At 37.4% G+C, this 23,718-nt stretch overlaps 1 protein-coding gene across 11 annotated transcripts in view; it reads left to right on the forward strand.

Moving 5' to 3' along the window:
- The window catches only part of COG6 (component of oligomeric golgi complex 6), a 161,155-nt gene that overhangs the window by 15,003 nt on the left and 122,434 nt on the right, over positions 1-23,718 (forward strand). For all 11 annotated transcript variants that reach the window (XR_007131408.1, XR_007131409.1, XR_007131404.1 and 8 more), the window contains exons 6-13: positions 1,614-1,696; positions 2,363-2,433; positions 4,461-4,554; positions 10,371-10,499; positions 10,578-10,669; positions 12,143-12,207; positions 17,355-17,446; positions 20,478-20,595. Coding sequence is in view for 3 of the 11 variants with exons in the window: in XM_047755946.1 (XP_047611902.1) it covers positions 1,614-1,696; positions 2,363-2,433; positions 4,461-4,554; positions 10,371-10,499; positions 10,578-10,669; positions 12,143-12,207; positions 17,355-17,446; positions 20,478-20,595 (744 nt within the window). In the remaining 8 variants the exon portion in view is untranslated. The remainder of the gene's footprint in view (positions 1-1,613; positions 1,697-2,362; positions 2,434-4,460; positions 4,555-10,370; positions 10,500-10,577; positions 10,670-12,142; positions 12,208-17,354; positions 17,447-20,477; positions 20,596-23,718) is intronic.

Below are 23,718 nucleotides of genomic sequence, written 5' to 3' on the forward strand. Positions count from 1 at the left end.
TTTCCATCTGTTTTAATTTCTGAACCCATGCCATTCTTTCCAAACATACACAGAACTATATATAAAGCCTCTCAAAAAGCAAACAGCAGGAATGGAGTTCCTGTCGTGGCGCAGTGGAAACGAATCCAACTAAGAACCATGAGGTTGTGAGTTCGATCCCTGGCCTCGCTCAGTGGTTAAGGATCCCATGTTGCCATGAGCTGTGGTGTAGGTCACAGACATGGCTCGGATCCTGCGTTGCTGTGGCTGTGGTGTAGGCCGGCAGCTATCGCTCTGATTAGACCCCTAGACCAGGAATCTCCATACGCACAGGTGCAGCCCTAAAAAGACAAAAGCCAAAAAAAAAAAAAAAAGGAAAAAAAGCTGGGAGTTCCCGTCGTGGCTCAGTAGTTAATGAATCCGACTAGGAACCATGAGGTTGTGGGTTTGATCCCTGGCCTCGCTCAGTGGGTTAAGGATCCGGCATTGCCGTGAGCTGTGGTGTAAGTCACAGATGTGGCTCGGATCCCTCGTTGCTGGGTCTCTGGTGTAGGCCAGTGGCTATAGTTCCGATTCGACCCCTAGCCTGGGAACCTCCATATGCTGTGGGTGCAGCCCTAGAAAAGGCTAAAAGACAAAAAAAAAAAAAAGCAAACAACAGGGAAAAGTGTTGTTCCTTTCTCTTGAAAATACTCTGTTTTTCCTGAGAAGAATCTTTCTGTGTCCTACCTGGGAATTGCTGTAGGCCTGTGCCCCCAGTCATCACTCTGGGTTTTGAGGGCGGGAAGAGTTCCTGAAGTGGAACTGAGGGAGGGGGCATACTGAGAGGCTCTTGATGGTTGTCACTGTTAGGAATGGAACTCAGTCCCCTGTGATAGGGTGTTAAGTAGGTGAGAGAATTGGCAGGCGCATTACTTACCAGTATTTATTGCCCTTGTAGTTTGAGAACCTTTTCATCTTTGAAATATTTGATATCTCACCTTTTTTCCTGGCAGAAATAGTAAACAGAGGGTTTTTTTTAAGTTTATTCGTCAAAGAAAAATAAGTCATCTACTGTCTTCATGGTTGGAACACTGGTTATCTGGAAATTAATGCTCCAGTATCTTTTTTCTAAAAGAAAAAAAAGCTGGGAGCTCAGCAGCAATCAACTCCAGTGTATTTAATGGCATGTTTTATGCATCCAGCTTTGCACTGGGCTCTTGGATGAGGGGGCAAGGACAGTTTATGATAGCTATATAAACTGTCATCTTCAGTGATAATAAAGCAGTGCTGAATCAAGTCGGGGGTGTGTGGTAGCATGTTTTCTTTATGTGATGATCTTAAAGTTCGCATTTCTCTTTCCCAAGATTGTACTCCTCTTTAGGACAGAGATTTTGTTTTTATAAATTTTGTCTCTTTTCACTTTAGCACGCTATTTGGCACATAGTAGATATTGAATTAATATATGTTTTAAAATGTGAATAAATGTTTATTGCACTTTTTTATAAAAATTTAGAGAATGTTGTGATCAGTGTAAGAAGGCTTCATTAGAGTAAATGGAATAATTTCTTTTTCCTCTGTAGTGATACTTCAAGTTAGAATAATGTAATTTACCTGAAAACAGAAATTTTAAAGTTACATTCTTAATTTTAAAGGATTTTTTCAAGGCCTTTGGAAGAGTAAAACAGATTCATAACGATGTAAAAGTTCTCTTGCGTACAAACCAGCAAACAGCAGGGTGAGTAATCTTTTCAGATCATGGTTGTGTTATCTTTTATATTTCCAGAATTTTAAAAAGTTTCTAGGTTCTTTTTAAAGTATGTGACATGATGATCTTTTGTGAAATAGAAGTTTAATCTTTATGTTTGGATAAGGGGGGAGTTGTACCCTAACATGTTTAGAGTAAAATAGCACTCGGGTATCTAAGTGGTGGTATTAAAACTGGACAGTGTTTATTTAATTATAAAATATTACTGAGGAGTTGCTATTGTGGCTCAGCAGGTTAAGAACCTGATATAGTGTCTGTGGGGATGCAGGTTTGATTCTTGGCCTTGCTCAGTAGATTAAGGATCTGGCATTGATTGCCACAAGCTTCTTCATAGATTGCAGATGTGGCTCAGATCTGGTATTGCTGTGGCTATGCTGTCCACTGGCAGCTGCAGCAGTGAGTCAACCCTTAGCCTGGGAACTTCCGTATGCCACAGGTGCAGCTGTAAGAAGGAAAGAGAAAGAAAAATAAACTACCAAACTGTTTAAAAAAATTAAATTTTTCCACAGAATGATAAAAATTAATAAACTGTAACCAAATTATTCTGTAATTAAACAAAATAATTAGGTTCTTGGATGTAGCTATTGGCTAACTAAAACTTTTTAATAAATTATAATAAGTCTTTGACTTTTTTAGTTTAGAAATTATGGAACAGATGGCCTTGCTTCAAGAAACATCTTATGAAAGACTTTACCGATGGGCTCAAAGTAAGCATTCTCTTTTAGTAGTCTAGATTCATGATAATTAGTGTTTGATTTTGTTATTTTACTTAGTCTTTATTTGATAACATTTTGATCTTAGTAATCAAAAATCATTTTTAAAAAGAAAACCTTTATATTCGAATATACCGTCTTGGTATTTGTCTTCTAAGCATCTGTTACCATTCAAACACTATATGATTAAGGATGGGAATAAAAAAATCAAGCAGTATTTCTTCCCCATATTATCTTAAAGTTCACTAGACATCTCTTGTTATGTATATAACTATTTTCAATGGTGAATTAATTTTCTATTGCTGCTATTACAAATTTAACACAATCTTAACATCTTAACACAAGTATATTGGTTTATAGTTCTGTATGTCAGAAATCACCACGCTAAAATTAAAATGTGGGCAGAACTGCATTCATTTCTAGAGGCTCTAAGGAATAATCTTTTCCCTGCTCATTTCAGTTTGATGGCATAATTCAGTTCTTAGAGTCGGAGGAATGAGCTGTGCGTTACCTCGCTGGCTGCCACTGAGGGTTTTTTCCAGCCTCTAGAGGCTGCCTGCATTCTTTAGCTTGTGACCCCTTCAGCTCCATCTTCAAAGCCAGCAGTGGGTGAATGGAATCACTTTGTCACCTTGAATCTCTCCTGCCTCTTCTTCCATCTCGTATCTCTAATTCTTCTGCTCTCCTCTTCTGCTTTTAAGACCTATGTGATGACCTTGCACCCACTGGGGTAATCTGGGAAAATGTCTCTGTTTGAAGGTCTGTCACCTTAGTGCCATCTGCAGTGTCCCTTTTGCCAAGGAAGATAATGTATTCATAGGTCTCAGGGATTAGGGATCTTGGGAGAACCATTATTTTGCCCACCACAACTGGTTTATTTCTTTTAATTTTGTTTAAAAATGTTTCAGTAGTCTGTTCACAGAACTGCCTGTTAAAAACAAAGTAGGTGTCTTGATGTTAAGACATAGAGAATAGATGGACCTTCAAAACCTGTTTCTTTTTCTACCTCTTTTGTTTGTACCGTTTACTCCTATTTGGAGTGTTGTCTGGCTTCCCCTCTGTATATCCAAATCCTACCTCAACCTTCAAAATCAAGCTTTGCTTCTACATCTTCCTGGGACTCTCCGTAGCTATGTTAAGTCATACTGACTTTTCCCATTTCTAAACACTAAGGGCTGAAAATATTTATTTGGTAGACAATAATTTAGTACTCTGTCATTGCTTAACTTTTGATGTATATACATCTTGGCTCTCCAGTTAGATTTCTGTTTTCTTAGAGGCAAAGACATTCCCTCAGATTTCTGTGTGCTCCCGTGACATCTGACTTGGTACTTGGTACTTCCAAACTGTGGCGTTCCGACTCCTAAGGACTCTGGAGTCATCATGAGATATCTCCGATTCCATATGTTTTGTTTTTTGTTTTTTTTTTTTTTACCATGCTAGACATTATACTAGTGTGAGCACCTTGGGAATTTCTAAGCATGTTCTAAGTTATTTGAGCAGAGTAGACATTTAATAAGAATTTTTTGGATACAGTTAAAGTAAAGGACATGCTGGCATAGAGATTTTTAAAAGTTTAAGATCTAAACTGTTTTGAAGTTGTAATCTTACTATGATATGTTAGTGACCTGTATAGACGTTTTTAGCAACTGCTTAAAGATTGCTCCCAAGGTGAGGGGCTGACAATGTGCTTTTAGTCCTCTCTTCCCTTCTGGACGTCACCACGTGTATAGATAGCAGTTATCTAGCGCATATTTGCTCATTGATTGGTTTCTTCAGAACCCTGTTTTTTATCATAATAAAGTATGTGGTACGTCAGATAACAAAGGTGGTCATTCGAAGTTATGTAAATACTTGAGATTAATTTTATAGTTTGACAGCATTATCTAGTTTTTGATGGGCATGTTCTCTAGGTTTTTCTAAGCATTTTTTTCATACAGTGGTTAGACTTTGACTGTATAATAGGCGTAATAAAGACCTGATTTTAATTTAACAAGTTTATAATGTTAACATTTTTTCAGATGAATGCAGATCATTGACACAGGAATCATGTGACATATCTCCAGTACTGACTCAGGCAATGGAAGCTCTACAGGACAGACCTGTCTTATATAAGTGGGTGGCTCTTTCCTAATTTAAAAAATAAAAACTTTTCCTGTGATAATTTACCTTGATTTTCAGAATTATCAAATTTGCATACAGTAGTTTGAATAATATAATTTACAGTGCTGTTTTTATCATTACCTGGGTACCATTGCAGCATCAGCCTGTTTGCATACTGTGTGCTGTGGAATGCAACACAGAGATGAAGACAGCGTGTCCCTGTATCTAGATGACCTCTTATTTGTGTACAGGTCAAGGGCTTTCCCCCAACCTGTCAACTTGTGAAACTACCCTGAAATTGTATGTAAATAAACTCTGCCCCTGAGAGAAGGAGGTCAGATAGACTGGGAAATATAATTACTCAGAGATGAGAAAAGAAAATCTAAAATCAGAATTCCATTTGTAGGATTCAGGAAAAGAAAGCATTCAGGTTTTCCATCCTCTAAGTGTCACCAGCCAAGAGATGGGTGATGACGCTTTGGATAAGAACCTTATACACTACTAACCTGTACTTTTGTTATTCTGTATTTGCATTCCTTTTTCAGGAGTTCGCATCGTGGCTCAGTGGTCAGTGAATCCAACTAGGAACCATGAGGTTGTGGGTTCGATGCCTGGCCTTGCTCAGTGGGTTAAGGATACGGCATTGCCATGAGCTGTGGTGTAGGTTGCAGAGGCAGCTCGGGTCCCGCGTTGCTGTGGCTGTGGTGTAGGCTGGCGGCTACAGCTCCAATTAGACTCCTAGTCTGGGAACTTCCATATGCTGCAGGTGTGGCTCCCAAAAGACAAAAAAAAAAAAATTCCTTTTTAATACAAAATAGAAATAAATTCTTTTTTTTTAAATTTTTGATGACTGGGATAGTATGAAAATAGGAAGACCAAGTGGGAAGTTAAAATTCTGGAAACAAACAGAAGAAAGGCTGGGGGAAAAATGTAATTGTAATGTATACATGTAAGGATAACCTGACCCCCTTGCTGTACAGTGGGAAAAAAAATAATAATAATAAATAATTAAAAAAAAATTAAAAAAAAAAATTCTGGAAACAGAAAGCCAGCGTCTCCTGCAGAGGCATTCCATCCTGCTCTGAGTCATGCCTTTCATATGCTTATATATTTTGGGAGGGTTTCCTTTTTACTCTGTTTTCTGACTGGAACCTTACTTGTCCTATAGTGAGATTCCAGAACACAAATGTTGGCACAGCTGCATAAAATGATAACATCCTAGTGCTGCTTTACTGGATACTCAGTGTGTCTTAAACACAGTTCTGAGTGTGGCAGACTTAACATCAGTAAAACATTGCCTTCAAATTGCTTTATTTTATAGAACCAGACATAAACAGATCTACTCCAGGGCATGTATTAATTGTTTTTTAAACGTCCTGTCCCCAGTGCTCTGTGACTCAAGTAGTCTGTGGTGGGTAAGGGTGTAAACATTAGGGAAAGTTTCCTCTGCAGAGTAGGTGTAAAGTTAGATCCAAAGGTTAATAAGCATTTTCCTGGGTGAAAAAGGAGAGACATCTCAGGTTGAGGGAACAGAAGGTGCAAGGTGTGGATTGCCAAGAAACACAGCCCTTTAGGAAGTGGCGGAAGCTCGCACTGGCTCCTGCATTAGTAGCAGGAGTCAGATCAGAGTAGCCCAGCGTGTGGTGCAGTGGTGCAGGCACCTGTGATTAGCTCATGTCACTGCTGACCACCAGTTCAGCAGACCTCACCGCCTCTGGAGTGTCTTTCCCAGCTTTTTCACTCTAGTGTATTGTTGTTTGAGTATGAGAATCTTTTAGTACTGAGAACATTTGGTGTTTGGTTTGGTATTTGCTGAATAATGTGTTATATTGTTCACAGATTCATATTTGTTCACAAAATTAATCTTTTAAAAAAAATGCCCATGTATGTTTTGGGCATCCAAAAAGGTCATCTGACTTCTACCACATAAATGGTTTTTTCCTAAATTTTGATTCTTGATCAACAATTGGAGCAGTGTTGCGTATGGTTTAAAATGTGGGCTCTGAGTTAGATTTTTTAGATGAGCCCATGCATCTTTATAAGCTTCAGCTTTCTTAAGTTGTAAAATGAGTGTAAAAATAGAGCCTATCTTGCTGTTGTTGTGAAGATTAAATTAGAATGTTCACATAAGGTATTTAGCATAATGCTTTGCTCATCACAAAATAGTAACTATTATTTCTATTTTGAAAGGAGATAAACTGGAAAGCTTTCAGCCGAAGAGAGATGTATTTAGGGTCTGCATGACAGTGGGGCAAAATGCTTGAAATACAGAGAAAGAACAGAACTAAAAATTTCTCTCCACAGGGCACATGTCAGGAGCTGGGGGCAATAGTGCAGTATGGGAGGTTGTACGAGGAGTTAGAGGTTGAATAGGAAACGAGGAGGGTTTTAGTGCCAGGTGATTACTCTGAGGGGAATGCCAAAAAAAAGATAGGCTTTTCATCTTAAGTAATCACCTATTTTCAAAGTAGTGCTTTCTTTAAATTTAGTGAAAACTTTTCACCACCAGAAGGCGCTATTGGACCTTGATTTAAATGATGTGTAAAAGTTTCACCGAAGTGTTTGGGAAAAGTTGCCATACTCTATTTTTCTTAGGTATTAAATAACTGGAATGCTAAGGCATTATTAACTTTTAATCAAGTACATAAGTTTCTTCAAAAATAAATTTATTACAAGTAGAAATGAGCAAATTGATGTTGTCTTGGTAGATCTTCAGCCTGTAAATTATTAAAGAATGTAGTAATATATGTACAATGCTGATTTTTCTTCATTCTTTATTTGTTGCATTTCTTAGGCTTTTACACTAATTTTTATCTTTTAATTTTTTTGACAGAAATTTTTCATTTCTTAATTTGCATTTTGACCAGAATTTTTTCTTTTTCTACTATGGCTAGATACAGAGAAAAGGTTAAATTTTTTATTTTAACTAGAAGCATTTTAGAATATTTACATAATTTTAACACTGACCTTTGTAAAGCTACATTTTCAACTTCTGACCTTTGTTGGAAAAGAATGTTTTTGGTCAAAGAAATTTTTTTGTTTTTAGGAAAAGATGTTTCAAGTCTTCAGTTATCATTGAAGGTTCATTTTAGCTCATGCTGTTCTTCAAACTGTATTTATTGCAGGAGGATTAGCATTAATATTAATGTTTATTTATATTTTATAGTACACAGATTAGATTCTAGTGTTTGTCAGGCTTTTTAAATTGCCCTTCCCCTAATTTAAAATGCCAGCGAATTCACTGGTTTCTTTTTTTTTTTTTTTTTTTTGCTGTTTCTAAGGCCACTCCTGCGGCATATGGAGGTTCCCAGGCTAGGGGTTGAATCGGAGCTGTAGCCGCCGGCCTACGCCAGAACCATAGCAACTCAGGACCCAAGCCGCGTCTGCGACCTACACCACAGCTCATGGTAATGCCGGATCCTTAATCCACTGAGCAAGGCCAGGGATCGAACCTGCAACCTCATGGTTCGTAGTCGGATTTGTTAACCACTGAGCCACGACGGGAACTCCATCACTGGTTTCTAATATAAATTGTGGTCACAGTGAGTAGTCCTAGAGACAGAAGTTACATTGTTTCTGTTTATTGTGTGGCCATTTGAGTCCTGAGGGTAAAGATTAGTTTTATATATTTAAAAAGTTAAGTTTGTGAATTTTCTGCTATGATGAGTCATCTGATCATAAGTCATTTCATAGAATTGATCATTATTTAAAGGAATGCATTCTTCACCCTGGACATTTTTAATTTTAGGAGCATGAGGGGAAAAAATAGAAATGAGCATTTTAGATATACTTTGTTTTAAAAAATAGAAAGTGAATGCAAGACAGTTGTGCACTTTAGCAAAATATAGTTTGATGCTGCATTTTCATCATTTTGCTGTATTTTCATACATTTTCATTTGATGTGTTGCTGGTATGACTGCAAGGAATTTCAAAACCATTTCCTTTTAACCAAAACCAAAAAACCACAAACAATCATGGTCTGGTTACAAGTGAACAGTGCTTTGAAAAGGTTCAGAGTCCTAAAAATTTTAGCTATTAACCATTTCACTACCCTTTTTTGGGGGTTGTTTTGGAGAGTTTTTTTTTTAATTTTATTGGGATATAGTTGACTTACAGCGCTGTATTTCAGGTGTACTGTAAAGTGAGTCAATTATACATATGCATATATCCATTCCTTTTCAGATTCTTTTCCCATGTAGTTTATTACAGGATATTCCCTGTGCTGTATAGTAGGTCCTTGTTACATATCTATATAGAGTAGTATGTGTGTTCATCCCAACCTCCTAATTGATCTGTCCCCTTTTGTTTCCCCTTTGGTAGCCATAAATTTGGTTTAAAAATCTTTGAGTCTGTTTCTGTTTTGTAAGTTCTTTGTGTCATTTTTTTATTAAATTTCACATATTAGTGATCTCCCATATTTGTCTTGCTCTGACTAACTTACTATGATAGTTCTAGGTCCATCCATATTGCTACAAATGGCATTATTTCATGCTTTTTTATGGCTGAGTAGTATTCCATTGTATATATATATATCACATCTTCTTTATCCAGTCCTCTGTTGATGAACATTTAGGCTGCTTCCAAGTCTTGGTATTACAAATAGTGCTGCAGTGAATAATGAGGTGTGTGTATCTTTTCAAATTAAGGTTTTCTCCAGATATATGCCCAGGAGTGGTATTGCCAGATCTATGATAGTTCTGTGATAGTTCTACATTTAGTTTTTTCAGGAACCTCCGATCAACAGTCACTACATTTTTATTTTAAAATATTCCCTCTTCCAGTTTTCATATATTTAAAAAAAGGTAATTTTTTTTAATTAAATCAGTAGAATATTCAAGAAAGCAGTATAGCCTAAGACATTCTTTTGGAAACCCTTAGGAAATTTTGATAACTTTTATTTATATGTAGGGTAATGAAATAATCCTTAATAGACAGTCTAATAGAATACTGTTTAGGGATATAAAAGGTAATGGGTCTCAAGTATATTGACATTGGACTATGAAAAGATATTTTGTTTTCCTTTCTACTTCTAAAACAGAACCATCAGTTGGCCAACGGGTGGTGATAATGGGAAATAAAGGCTAAGAGTATGGGCACTCTTAGCAATGCTAAGCCATCCTGTAATTTGACCCAAATTGTTGAATCTTTTAGTTCAGGGTTCCCACTCTGCACATTGCTCTCCTTCAAAAGTCTTTTCCCCCAACTCTAGTAAATGACTTGTAAGTGTATGCAAAAAAAAGAAAGTATTTTCTCTGTATGCAAAGTTGGTCAGTAAATTTAAGGAATATACATTTAATATTGCAGTCACAATAAGCTCTTAAATATGAATAGTTTATTTTGGACAAATTTTGATGATTATATATGAGAATTTTTTAACATAAAAGAAAGAGTCTCATATTTTGGATTGCAGCGCTCCAGCAGTAACCAGCCTCTGAGAACTGGCCAGCAGGCCCAAGTGTGCAGTGGAGCATCTTGTCTTGGACACCGGCGGCTCCGAGACCTGAAGAGCTCAGGGTCGCCACCTTCCTTTGATCTTTACTTTTACCAAATCCGCTGTTTTATCCTTTATTGCCACTGCCTCTGTTACTGATTCCAAATCCTAGCATCCTTTCTTAGGAGTAAAAAGATGCAACCTTTAGATCAAAATGTCATTTCGATAATCATTTCATAAATATTTTATGTTGCTTAAAACAATATTGCTTGAGAGTTGTATAAAAAAAGCCTTGGATGTCTTGCTTATCTCAGAAATTGCATGACTAGTTTGATATAACCATTCGGAAAAAAATAAAACAACTTTTTTTTTTTTTTAAATAACTTATTTCCTCTAGGTATACCTTAGATGAGTTTGGAACAGCCAGAAGAAGTACAGTTGTTCGTGGATTTATTGATGCTCTTACAAGAGGAGGCCCAGGAGGTACACCTAGACCCATTGAAATGCACTCCCATGACCCTTTGAGGTATAGTTGTTAGACAGCATTGCAATATTGGGCATTTTTCGGAAGGAATTCTTTAGTAACATTGTGTTTTTTCATTAGATATGTAGGAGATATGTTGGCTTGGCTCCATCAAGCTACTGCTTCTGAGAAGGAACACCTTGAAGCTCTCTTAAAGCATGTAACTACACAAGGTGGGTTCTCCAGAAGGTTACTGCTCATGCCTGAATACAGCAAATCACACACGACTTCCTTGTTTTTCCTCTTATTGCTGTTTTCTTTATGGAGATAAACTCTTCACATGAGGTGATGCAGTAAGCATCATAATTAATTTCTCTCTCTCTAGTTTTCCTCTTCTTTTTTCTGCTGACAGTCTTTCATCTCTCTCACTCCCATTTTGTCACACAACTGATCACACTTTTATACTGGACCCTGGGGACCTTGCCTGGTGAGCCTAGACCCCTCTGCTTTACTGCTAAGACCTCTCTGGAGTGCCTGGCCTATGCTGTCTCAGATCTTGTATACTGCCATACTTGAAAGGCCAAGGTGGTGTGGTGTTCATTTTGTCTATGCGTGCACAGGCTGCGTGACCTGCCTAAGGTCATTAAGCTGCTACTCCTTTTCATTTCTACTACCCAGCCTGGTTGCTCATTCTCACATAACTATTTTAAAGTATTTTGAATAATTACCTATATCCTAAATGGGCTAGATTTCAAAGCATAAAAATGATTATTTTTTAGTAGCTAATGTCTGTTCATAGAATTTCAAATCTTCTAGTTGTGACCACCTTAAGATACTGGTTGTAGAAGGGACTGGAGGGAGTTCCTGTCATGGCGCAGCAGAAACTAATCTGACTAGGAACCGTGACGTTGTGGGTTCGATCTCTGGCCTCGCTCAGTGGGTTAAGGATCTGGCATTGCCGTGAGCTGTGGTGTAGGTTGCAGACATGGCTCGGATCTGCTGTGGCTGTGGCTGTGGCTGTGGCCAGCAGCTGTAGCTCCAGTTTGACCCCTAGCCTGGGAACTTCCATATGGCACAGGTGTGGGCCTCCAAAAGCAAAAAAAGAAAAAAAAAAGAATGTATTTCTTGAAAGGTGGTAGTAAGGTGCATGGGAGGCAACATTGAGATGAATTGGAGTTAGATGAAATAAGTTATTCTAAATCTCCGCTTCTCCATCTGTAAGAATGAGGGTAGTTACAAGTAGTACCTGTCAGGGACCCAGTACAGACCTTGATAAATTGTCCGTAGTGAGTTAGTAAATGTCAGTTTTTCCATTAGATTGCAGGGTGGGCTTTCCATATTTATACTCTCACTTTGTATGCTTAGCACTGCTGCCTAGAACAAGGCATTGGTAGAATGAATGCTAATACGTTGTTAATATATTCCACAATCTTTTTTCCTGTGACTCATACATTTATTCTTTTTCACAAAGAAATGAAGTTCATTTTATTAATCAACAGTCAAAAGAGGGCTTTTGACTCACATATCAAATTTAATAAAATATTGTAAAGGTCCTAAAAGATAACAAATTTAATAAAATATTGTTAAGGTTATTTTAAATGTTTGTTGATAATGCCATTAATATCTGTCAGTATTAATTTTTTGAACTTGTGTGAAGCAAACTGTAACATGGAAAAAAATTTCCATTATGTTGTAATTAATTGTAGGTGTTGAAGAAAATATTCAAGAAGTTGTTGGCCATATCACTGAGGGTGTGTGCAGGCCTCTAAAGGTAAAGTATTTTGTTTTTATATGTTATGTGGCATCTGATTAAATTTTACCTTATTCTGAGTTAAAGAAACTCATAGCAGCTTGAATTCAAACTCTAATTTTGGCACATTAACACAATAGTGTAGGATAATGAAACATTTTAAAATAATCATTGCCAGTTTTCTCATTAAGAATATTTGGGAATTCCTGTGGTGGCTCAGCAGTAGCAAACCTGCCTAGTAGCCATGAGGATGTGGGTTTGATCCCCGGCCTTGCTCAGTGGGTCAAGGACCTGGCATTACTGTGGGCTGTGGTGTAGGTCAAAGATGTGGCTTGGATCTGGCACTGCTGTGGCTGTGGGTGGTTGGCAGCTGCAGTTCCAATTTGACCCCGAGCCTGGGAACCTCCACGTGGCACAGGTGTGGCCCTAAAAAGCAAAAAAAAAAAGAAAATTTGAAATACTCTTAGTTGGAATATATTAGCTTGTTTTTTTAACATATTGTTTCCCATAGTAATTCATGTTAGTAACCTGAGAAAATGTCTGTTAAATTAAAATATCGACTGAACTCTTAAAACAGATTTATTAAGAACATGTTTCACTTACTTTGTTACTTCACACATTGTAAATTTCTTTATTATAGCTATAATAATTATAAATCCAAGGAACAAAATGAGCAAATGTTATTTTCAATACTAGTTGTAGTGCAGGAACAGAATCTGAGATCCAACCTGAGTTAGAATTTCTACTTTGCCACTTAATTGTGTTCACTCATTCTGATTGCATTCTGCATCTTAATTTGCTCATGGTGAACTTGTATGTAAAAATACCTACCATCAAGTGTTGTGAGGATTAAGTGTGAAAACCATGCAGATGAAGTACACAGTTCCTGGCACCTACTGGGCCTACAGACAAACGTTATTTTTATGAATATTTCCAGAATACTTGCAAATTATTGGTTTACTTTTCCTTGTTGACTGACTTCAGTTTACTGTATAGAAATTTAAATCCCAAAGTTTTATGATTTATTCTTACCAGGAGCTCAATTCTAAACCTACATGTTTTTTATTTGTTTCTAAGATACTCTTTTGTCATTTTTGTCCCATGCAAGGAGATCCCAGTAACACACCTTGTGACAGTTGATTATATTTGCTAATTAAATTACTGCTATAACTTGATTATCTTAGGCCCAGTTGCATATTCAGTAAATTCATAGCTAAGTATTTTGAGCTGATTTTTCCTGATTCTCCCAAATGAAAAATTTACTTGCCAAGTTGGACTTTTAGAATTCTATACCCATATAAAATGTCTTGTTTTATGTACTAGTAGTTATTGGGAAGATAAGAATAGAAAAGAGAGAATAAAAATAAGTTTCTTTTTCAACACTTTTCATACCTTTTTAAACTACATATAGTTAAATGAAACTGCTAGTCACTTTGGTGGATAAACTGTAGTTTATCTGCCTCTGCCTTCTTATCCCACCTGATTTAGGATATTATGTTCCTTATGTTACTTGCTCCTTCTTTTCTATTTTTTTAAGTAATTGTGTAAAATAGAATTATAGAATTTGAGAGCTGGAATGAACCTTAGAGTTTCCTTTTCTGGTTTGAGAAGGAAATGTAACTATGTTAAAGATGTTTAAAATAATATCCATTGTTTATACAAAGAAATTACATACCAAAGTCAGCATTCATTGTAAAATGTACTTGGAGATTCTCATTTCCTCTTCCTTAAATGCGTCTGCCCAGACAGGTGTTCAGAACACTTGTAGCACGTGGTCGCGCCTCCCTGTGAACTATTAATGTAAGACAGAAGATGAAGAGGAAGGATAGTAAGCGGGCACAGATCTTTTGATTGTAAAATGATGAAAAATCCCTTTAGTTTCTTAAGTGACAGAAATCTTAGACCTTCCTTTCTGTTTGACAGCGATATTTATTGCATACTCCAGAGACTATTTAACAGGTGTTCACAGCAGTCACACATCACATTAGCTTGAGAGTGACGTGTTTATGATCCAATAATTCTTCCCTTCCTTTATGTTCTCACAGACAGTGTTACACTATTTTAAGAATGTTCTTTCTCTGTGACCTCATTTGGGTATCTGATAGTCTTAGTGATACAGTTATTAGCTGAGAAAAAGCTTAGTTTAACATTTTCTTTTGCAGCTGTAATTTGGGATATTTTTCTTAGTGATCTGTCTCCTTTTACATTCCCTTAATATAAATCTTTTCCCCTCCTGACTGGTAAGTGGCTTAGTAACTTTTCATAAAGTCAATGAATGATCTGGCTAAATTTCTTTCACTCAACCTTTTTGGCTTTGTATTAATGAATTCTTTTTAGGGCCAGGAGATTTTTATTTTTAGAAGGGTAAAGAAAAACTTGTAGTGGTGATGGGAGATATCCTTGCAAAAATGTATGTTCTATTCTACCCTATATTTAATCTTTTCTTTGTGTTAAAAAGTGAAACTTCAGAGATAGTCTATATATTTGTAAGCACTAAGGTATGATCTCTAAAGTTATTTCGAGTTTTAAAAATCTGTGCTCTAAAGTAAAAATTAAACGTATTTTGGACAGATTACTGTGGATCATCAGCATTAAGCCTGTTGTTTTACAGACATCGTCACTGAAAGTTGTAACTAGAAACGTCAGAATTAATGTATTAAATCTTTGTTTTCAGGTTCATAGTTAAAACGATCTGTCTTTTATGTGAGTGTTCTAGAGCACTGACATTTGAATTTTATCTCTTTTAACAAAACTTTCCTCTATGCTCCTGACCATCTTAGACTCTGACAGGTTCTGTGAAGATAGGTGTGTGTCCAAAAGTAAATGGCAGGGAGGACAGAGGGATTCTGTATGGTGTGAGATGGCCTTAGTCCCCTGATGCTGCTGTTTTCACTGGAGAACAAATATCTGCCCCGAGCAGCTGTCTGTCATACTAAGTTCAAGGGGGTTTATCATCATTCCTTTTAAGATGTCCCTTCCCCCTTTCTCCATAAATGCAGTTTCTCTTCCTCTCCTGCTCTCCCTCTCATATTCACTCTGGCTCTCTGTCTGGCATTGAGTGCAGAGCCTCTGCTCTGTCTTCTTTCTGCCTGAGGTGGTTGTCACATAGCCTGCAGCCCATTTGCTGCCTTTTTTTTTGTCTTTTTGCCTTTTCTAGGGTCGCTCCCGTGGCATATGGAGATTCCCAGGCTAGGGGTCTAATTGGAGCTGTAGCCACCAGCCTACGTCAGAGCCACAGCAACGCAGGATCCAAGCCAAGTCTGCAGTCTGCACCGCAGCTCACAGCAACACCGGATCCTTAACCCACTGAGCAAGGCCTGGGATCAAACTGGCAACCTCATGGTTCCTAGTCAGATTCATTAACCACTGTGCCACGACAGGAACTCCCATTTGCTGCTTTTAATATCTGCCTTTATCATCCATGTCCCGTGATAAACATATGAACCAGGAATTGTTCCAACCACTTTCTGTTCAGGGTGTTATTCCCCTCCCAACTTTTAAGCTCTATAATCCTTTTTTCCTCCACGTCCATCACTGTTTTGATTCCCAGCTAGTCGCTGCTACAGCTTCTTTAGTCCTTCACCCATTTTTACTTGCATGTTTTTGTTTCTCTTATCTCCTGTGTTTTTCCTAGAGCTGTTGGTTTTTGCTGAAAATGCTTTGGTCCCTTATATAAACCTCATGAGATAGTGCGGTAAACTACTGCACTAGTCTTGGCGTATCATATATAAATCTCCTGATTTTTCAGCCTTTTCTGTTGTTTTCATTGTAGCTGAAAGGATGCCACTTTCCCTCAAAATCTTTGTTCGAAAAAAGGTGAAAGTTTTTCTTTTCTTTGTTCCTTTTTTCTCTCTTTTTCTTCCTTTCTTTTTTTCTTCCCTCTTCTCACTTTCTTTAAGAAGTTGGAATGAAGAGTATTTGTCTTGATGCCAGAAAATTCTAGAAGGCAGATTGCCAGATAGCTGAGACAGTGTTACACATCTGCTAGGGAAGAGCTGTCTTAAATCGTTTTATATTTTGCCCGAATAATTATATTAAAATTCATAAAATACCACTTTTATTGATGTAATACACAATTTAAGTCACTATTGAGGCCTTGGACCTAGAAAGAAGTTGTAACATGAAAATTACAGTTTTTAAATTCACATGCCATTCATGATTTATAATATTGTGGTAGTTAGCTAGTCTGTTACCCTATGCCAAAAGATGTATCAGTTTCATAAACATACTCATTAGCTAGAGATGAATTTCTGTATAGGTGGGTTTTGTATACTCACATACATGTATTTATAAAATGTCATTTTAGCACATCACTTTCATTAGTATTATGCCATTACTCCAAAATCTAAAGGCTTTCAAAAGTGTTTATTAAACATCTTTTGTGTAAGTGCTGTTCTACCAGATGCTGCAGAGTATGTAAAAGAGCCAGAAAATACAATGTCTATGTTTAGGAAATAAGACCAATGTTAGCAGCAGCTTAAGCATAGATATAATATGTAAGTAAGCATATTCAATTTGGGTTAGCTTATATTTATGTATTAAGGAATATAAAGTAAGGGAAGGAGTTGTGAGGGATAGGATTTAATTAGAAAAGATTCCTAATAGTTAATCTTGAGCAGATGAAGTTAATGTTGAACTAGATATTGCCCAGGTAGTATAATAATTAGACAAATATGTTGGTGCCAATTTTAAGATTTGTCTGCTTTCCTGTTCTCTAATTAATGTAAAAAGAAACTTGTGTAGTAGTTTGAAGATAAGATTTTTTTTCTCCTGAATATTTGTTCATAGAGCAGTACAGCAGTACATTTTCACTGATAGTCTGTTTTTAGGACTGTAAACGCTGCTTTGTGATTTAGAGCTGAAATAAATTCCATTATATGCTGGTGATAATCTCATCATTGTATTGATCATTTCTGATAGCAGCTGCTTTGATCCAAATTGTATAGGTAATGGATCATTTTTTGGTAAAGTGTTCTGGGTTAAAATGTTTGTATTGGTTTAACATCCTCTATGATTTAATATTCAGAAATTTGTTATTTAGAAGGATTTTTGTGATCTCTGCAATAATAAAATCTAATCTTTTTAATGCTATTCCTACCACTTGTGATTCATGAAGAAAAGTTATGGTTTTAAGAAATGTTTAGTTTTTCTTTCACATGTTTTTATAGGTTCGAATTGAACAAGTAATAGTTGCTGAACCTGGGGCAGTTTTATTATATAAAATTTCTAACCTCCTCAAATTTTACCATCATACAATCAGGTGAGTGGAATGGTTATGTGTGCTTGTTAAATTCCTCATGAGATGTGGTTTCAGTGAGAACACTGTGTAGTGTGTGTTCCCTTTGCATGATTAAGTGTAACTAGTAGGACCTCCGCACCTAGGAATCATTACATGCGTGTTATACATGCTGCACTTTGAGGTCCATCATTTCCTTTTCCTTTTTTTCTCCAAGCATAACACACACTCACATATACACATTTGCACACACACAATTTATGTAGCAGTGTGAGTCTGTCAGTATTTTTTGAGTCTACCCATACTAGTAAAAGAGATCCATGGTATCTAAAAGAACTATGTATTATACTCAGAATAGTGTGTAATTAGTGAAATGTCCTCTTCTTGTAAATAACATAAATTCTCCTTCAATGTTTAGTTTCCCATTAGAGTAAAAGGGAGCCATAGCTTTGTTTCCTGTAAATAATAGCTGTCTTTTATTCTCTACATAAAAGTGACTTTGATTAGGAACCATTTGTCTTAAATAAGATTTTTGACTCTAAAATTTGTTCTCATTTTCACTTCACATATATCTGTTGATGGTATACATACACTCAAGCCTTATTGTAAACATCACTAACACCATGCTATATGTGTAGTTGTGTTAAAAGTGTTTTTCCAAGTTATATTTTGGACAGTTTTCATATTAGTCTATTAAAAATGATTTAAAATTACTTTTCACGAAGAATGTTAGGAACAGAAGGCCAATTGTTAAAATCCAAACAGTTATTGTGTAACTGCCAGATCTGGGAGGGGTGCAGGGATCACTAGTTCAGAGGCATCTAAAGAGTATGGCAGCCTGTTACTACCTCTTGCTGGCTCAGATGAGCCACCCAAAACTCAGAGCTGAGAGATGGATTTTATATCTTGATGATAGATTTTTACACAAGGTTAATAAGCCACAGGCTACAAAACTGATCAGAGATGGAATTGGGGTTAGTTGTATGACATTTTAAGTATAAATTTATTATCACCAGTGCCCATAATTCAAAAGCAATAAATTAGTTTTAATTGTAATGTTTTGCATTTCCTAAAGTAAGAGAATGATACATACCTAGGAAACACAAGAGCAGCTCAAAGCAGCTAACAGTTTATAATCATAATGCTGTATTATGCAAAGATAGTGGTGAAAATAATTTTTAAATGATCTCTTTAGTTATATCATAATGGTGCTGTGTGCCATTTATTATCTGAAAATGATAACTCAGTTTCTAGTAGAGTGCTGAGAAAAGAATCATTTGGATTCTGAAGATGATAGATTTTTTTAGGCTCTGAGAATTATAATTTTTCTGTCCTTTTTTGAGAATTATAGTTTTTTATCTTTGAAGATAATTTTGAAGATGACAAGATCTTTGGGTACATTTTTTTGCATGTACTTTTTCTGTTAGCACATTTCTTCAGTTAGTCAATTGAAAATTAACTGTAAATGTCATTTTTCTAGGTGCTTAGGAAATGGCAGTGAACAAAATGCAGGTTGAACTTACATTCTAATGAGGGAGTCAGGTGTGAAATAATTTTAGATAGCAGTAAGGGCACGGTGGAGAAATCAAATGGGAGAAAGGCAATGGAAAGTGTAGCAAGTGACCCTGCATGAGTAGGTGTGTGGGGTGGGGGGGACAGTTTTTGAAGGTCTTTTGGTGGAGGTGATAATTGAACAAATGCTTGAATGACATGAAGAGCTGGGCATGAAAAGAGCTCCAAGAAGAGTGTCTTAGGCTGAGGCACACTCTGGGCCTGAAACAGGGAAAGGTTGTAGTGCAGAGGACCAGGGTTGGAGTGAAGTGAGCTGGAAGGCGGAGGGGGAGAGAAAATCAGAGAGGTAGACAGAGGCCAGACCATGTAGGACCCTGTAGGCCATGGTAAGGGTTTTGATTTTATACTGAGTGTGTTGAGGAAGATGTGGGAGGATTTAGAGTGACTTTAGCCGATGTATGATCTAAGGTATCCCGAGCACTACGTGGGTAATGCAGTATCATGGGACAACAGGAGAACAAGGTATTTGGGAGGTGGTTAGCCGTTCTGAGCAGAGATGGTGAGGAGTTAGACTAGGTTGATGGACTTGGAGGCGGTACAAAGTAGTTGGCTCTGGAGAAGTTTGTGTTATAACCAGTAGGACCTGTATATGGACTAAATGGGCAATATGAGAGGTTCGAGTATGAATTCTTGGCTTTGGTGTGACGAACTAGTTGAGAATGGTATTGTCATTTGCTGAGATGGGGAGCGCTGGAGAGGAACAGGTTGATGGGAGTCGGTGGGTATTGAAGAGTTGAGTTCGGTTTTGGCCCTGTCAGGTTTGATGTGCCTGTGATCATACAGTAGGAGATGGCTACTGGGAAGATAACACAGAGGATGAGGGCTGGAACTGAATTTGGTAGTTTACAGCATATAGGTGTTCGAAGTCAGAAGACCGTGTAAAATCCCTTCAGAAGTGAGGATAAAGAATAGGGCCTAGGTCTGAGTCTTCAGGAGCTTCGAGCTTAGAGGTTAAGAAGAGAAGAAACCCACAGAGAAAACTGGGGAGGAGTAGCTCCATAGGAAAGATGAAAGTTCTCAAATATTTGCCTCCTGTACATTAAAACTCCTGGAGGATTGATTTCATCCAAAGGCATTGTAACCCCAAAGAGGGGAGATGTGGAATCCATCAGTAGAGCTACTGATGGAATGGCTTCCTTAAAATAAAAATGAGATCTTCTTGGATGATCAAGACATGCATTTAATGTGATAGAGGAAAAAACAGAGATGCAGGTTTGCGTGTTTTAAGTATCTATTATAACCCACTGTATTCTAAAAGAGATTATGGAATATCAAAAACATGGTATTTGTTTTCATTTGTTTATCACCCAACTTAAAAGGAAAAAAATCTCATTTTTTAATGAAACTAGAATAATTGTTTCTAAGTCACAGGTTATATTCTGTATAAAAACTTAATTTAATCCAGATCTTTTTGAAGAATTATCAGTTAAAGAGCTGAATTGTTTTAGCCAGTTATGCAACTTGAGATATTCTTTGCTTTTAGCGGCATTGTTGGAAATAGTGCAACTACATTGTTGACTACCATTGAAGAAATGCATTTGCTGAGCAAAAAAATATTCTTCAATAGCTTGAGTCTTCATGCAAGCAAATTAATGGACAAGGTATGTTTGAAAAAAATTCTTGAAACAGTGTGAATGTGAGTTTTTCACATTAAAAAATGTCGTTTTTACTGTTTTTACATTGACAGCGGGTTTGTTTTTTTTTCCCATTCTGTATGGCATCCTTTTGAGTTTTTCCTAGACAAAACAAAATTCATTTTGAGATGGTTTACTGGATCTAGGTTTATAGTCTGTTCCTGGAGCAATATAATGTTGAGTCATAATTGGAGATAGAATCTCAAGCCCTAGTTTCACTACCTTTTTTTTCCAAAACCAAGAATTTGTGATTAAAGCAGACTTCCTATATTTAGAACTTTTACAAAATGTCTTTTTCTAAACAGCTTACTTATATTTTTACACTCAGGTCTGGCTTTGTCCTTATGAAATTTATGATCTTATGCGTTATATATTAATTATGAAAACAAACAAGAAATCAAAAACTAAATAACAACAAAGGCCTGAAAGAGTCCTATGAGAGCGAATATATTTTTTGGATTGCTTTTTGGGGCTGCACCTGCGGCATATGGAGATTCCTAGGCTAGGGATCAAATCGGAGCCACAGCAACGCGGGATCCAAGCCACGTCTGCGACCTGCACCACAGCTTACAGCAATGCCAGATCCTTAACCCACTGAGCGAGGCCAGGGATCAAACCCACAACCTCACGGTTCCTAGTCGGATTCATTTCCGCTGTGCCGCGAGGGGAATTCTGAGAGCTAATGTTTATGAAAATGAACAGTAGGTTGTTCAGCAGTAACTTGACAGGACGTTTAAGAGTGGGTTTACAGTAATCAAATCCTTTAGTTTTGTTTGATTATTAATGATGCAGGTTTTTCAAGGATGTATCACAGTCACCATAATGACTTTTTAAATTTTTTAAAAAAATTAGGCTGCTCTATCTACTCACTTTGTTGTATTAGGCAAAGGTTCGTAGTATAGTGTGGAACAGTCAGTAGCAATCCAATCCAGAGTACCTGGTCAGTTTTTGCATCCCTAAGTTCACCTAAATAGCTAAAACAATCATAGCAAAGAAGAAAGCTTGGAGGACTGAAATTCCTGATTTCATACTTACTACACCGCATGGTAAACAGTTGGCACGGGAATAAAGACAGACTAGAGAGCAATGGGGTAGAATAGACAGCACAGGAATAAACCCTTGCATGTATGGTCAGATGATTTTTCACAAGAGTTTCAAGACCATTCAGAAGGGAAAGGACAGTCTTCTTCAACAAATGGTGCTAGGAAAACTGGATATCCATATGCAAAGGATGAAGTTGGATCATTATCTAACACTCCATGTAAAAACCAGCTCAAAATGGATCAGAGGCTTGAATGTAAATGTAAGTTATCAAACTCTTAAAACCTAGGACAGAAGCTTTGCAATGTTGGATCTAGTAATTTCTTGGATATGACACCAAAAGCACAAATGATAAATGAAAAAGTAGGAGTTCCTGTCGTGGCGCAGTGGTTAACGAATCCGACTAGGAACCATGAGGTTGCGGGCTCGATCCCTGGCCTTGCTCAGTGGGTTAATGATCCGGTGTTGCCGTGAGCTGTGGTGTAGGTTGCAGACGCGGCTCAGATCCCGCGTGGCTGTGGCTCTGGTGTAGGCTGGCAGCTCCAGCTCCGATTAGACCCCTAGCCTGGGAACCTCCATATGCCGCGGGAGTGGCCCAAGAAATGGCAAAAAGACAAAAAAAAAAAAGGAAAGAAAAAGACAAATTGGATGTGATCCAAATTAAAAGATTTTGTGATTAAAAGATGCCATCAGTGGAGTAAAAAGGCAACACGCAGAATGGGAGAAAATATTTGCAAGTCACATATCTAATAGATTAATGTCAAGAATACATAGAGAACTTTAAAACTTAACAAAAATATCTGGCTTGATTAAAAAAAAGGACAAAGCTCGAATAGGTTATTTCTTCAAAGAAGATGCAGAAACGGCTGATAAGCACGTGAAAAGATGGTGAACATCACTTCTCATTAGGAAAGTGCAAATCACAATTGTAATAAGACGCCCATTAGGTTGGCTAGTGTGAAAACAGCAGAAAATGGCAAATGCTGGGAAGAACGTGGAGAAATTGGAACCCTTGTGCACTGTTGCTGGGATTGTAAAATACTACAGTTGCTGTGGAGAAGTATGATGATTCCTCAAAATTTTAAGGATAAAATTATGACCTAGCTATTCTCCTTCTGGGTGTATATCTGAAGGAACTGAAAGCAGGGCCTCAAGGACATATTTGTACAGCTTTGTTTGAAGCAGCGTTATTCACAATGGCTGAAATGTGGAAGCAGCCCATTGTCCCTCGATGGATTAATGGATAAACAAAATGTGGTATATATGTAAAGTGGAAAGTTATTCAGCCTTAAAGAGGAAGGAAATTCTGACATATGCTACAGTATGAATGAACCTTGAGGCTATTACGAAATAAGCCAATCGCAAAATGACGAATACTGTATGACTCCACCTCACAAGGTACTTAGAAGAGTCCACATGGCAGAGGAAGACAGGGAAAAGGGTGGTCGTCAGGACTGGGAAGTGGAGGGATGGGGCGTTTCTGCTGTGTGGCTGCAGAGCTGCGGTGTACAAGATGAAAAGAATTGTGGTGGATCCTGCTTGCACAGCATTGTGAAGGTATTTAGTACCACCGTCCTGTGCACTTCAAAATGCTTTCATTTCCGGTATGCCAGCTCACAGGGGACTCAGTAAATACCAGTTACATGAATGACTGGTTCACTTCATTTGCTTCTCACCCGTGGTCTGTCATCATCTTGCTATTACACTCACTATGCAAAACCACCCCGGATTAATTTGAGTTTTTAATTTCTCTTTTATATGCTGTGATTGTTGTTCACTGCTAAGGGAAATGAGGTCTAGAGCCACTAAGGCGCGGTCTCCAAAATCCACGATGCCTCTGTGGTGTCTGGGAGTCCTGCACGTCCGCGCACAGCCCCTCATGGTTAGTTTCCTTTCACCTCTGTTCTCAGATCTACCATACTAGCTCCTATTAGAATGGCCAAATTCCTCAGAGTTGAATAATAAGCATTTTAAAATGTCTTTGCCAATGTGATTAGCACAAAGCACCATGATTGGTTTTTTTCATATAGATTGTGGTGCTTCTAGCAA

The sequence above is a fragment of the Phacochoerus africanus genome, chromosome 13, assembly GCF_016906955.1.
Source record: "Phacochoerus africanus isolate WHEZ1 chromosome 13, ROS_Pafr_v1, whole genome shotgun sequence".
Taxonomy (NCBI): domain Eukaryota; kingdom Metazoa; phylum Chordata; class Mammalia; order Artiodactyla; family Suidae; genus Phacochoerus; species Phacochoerus africanus.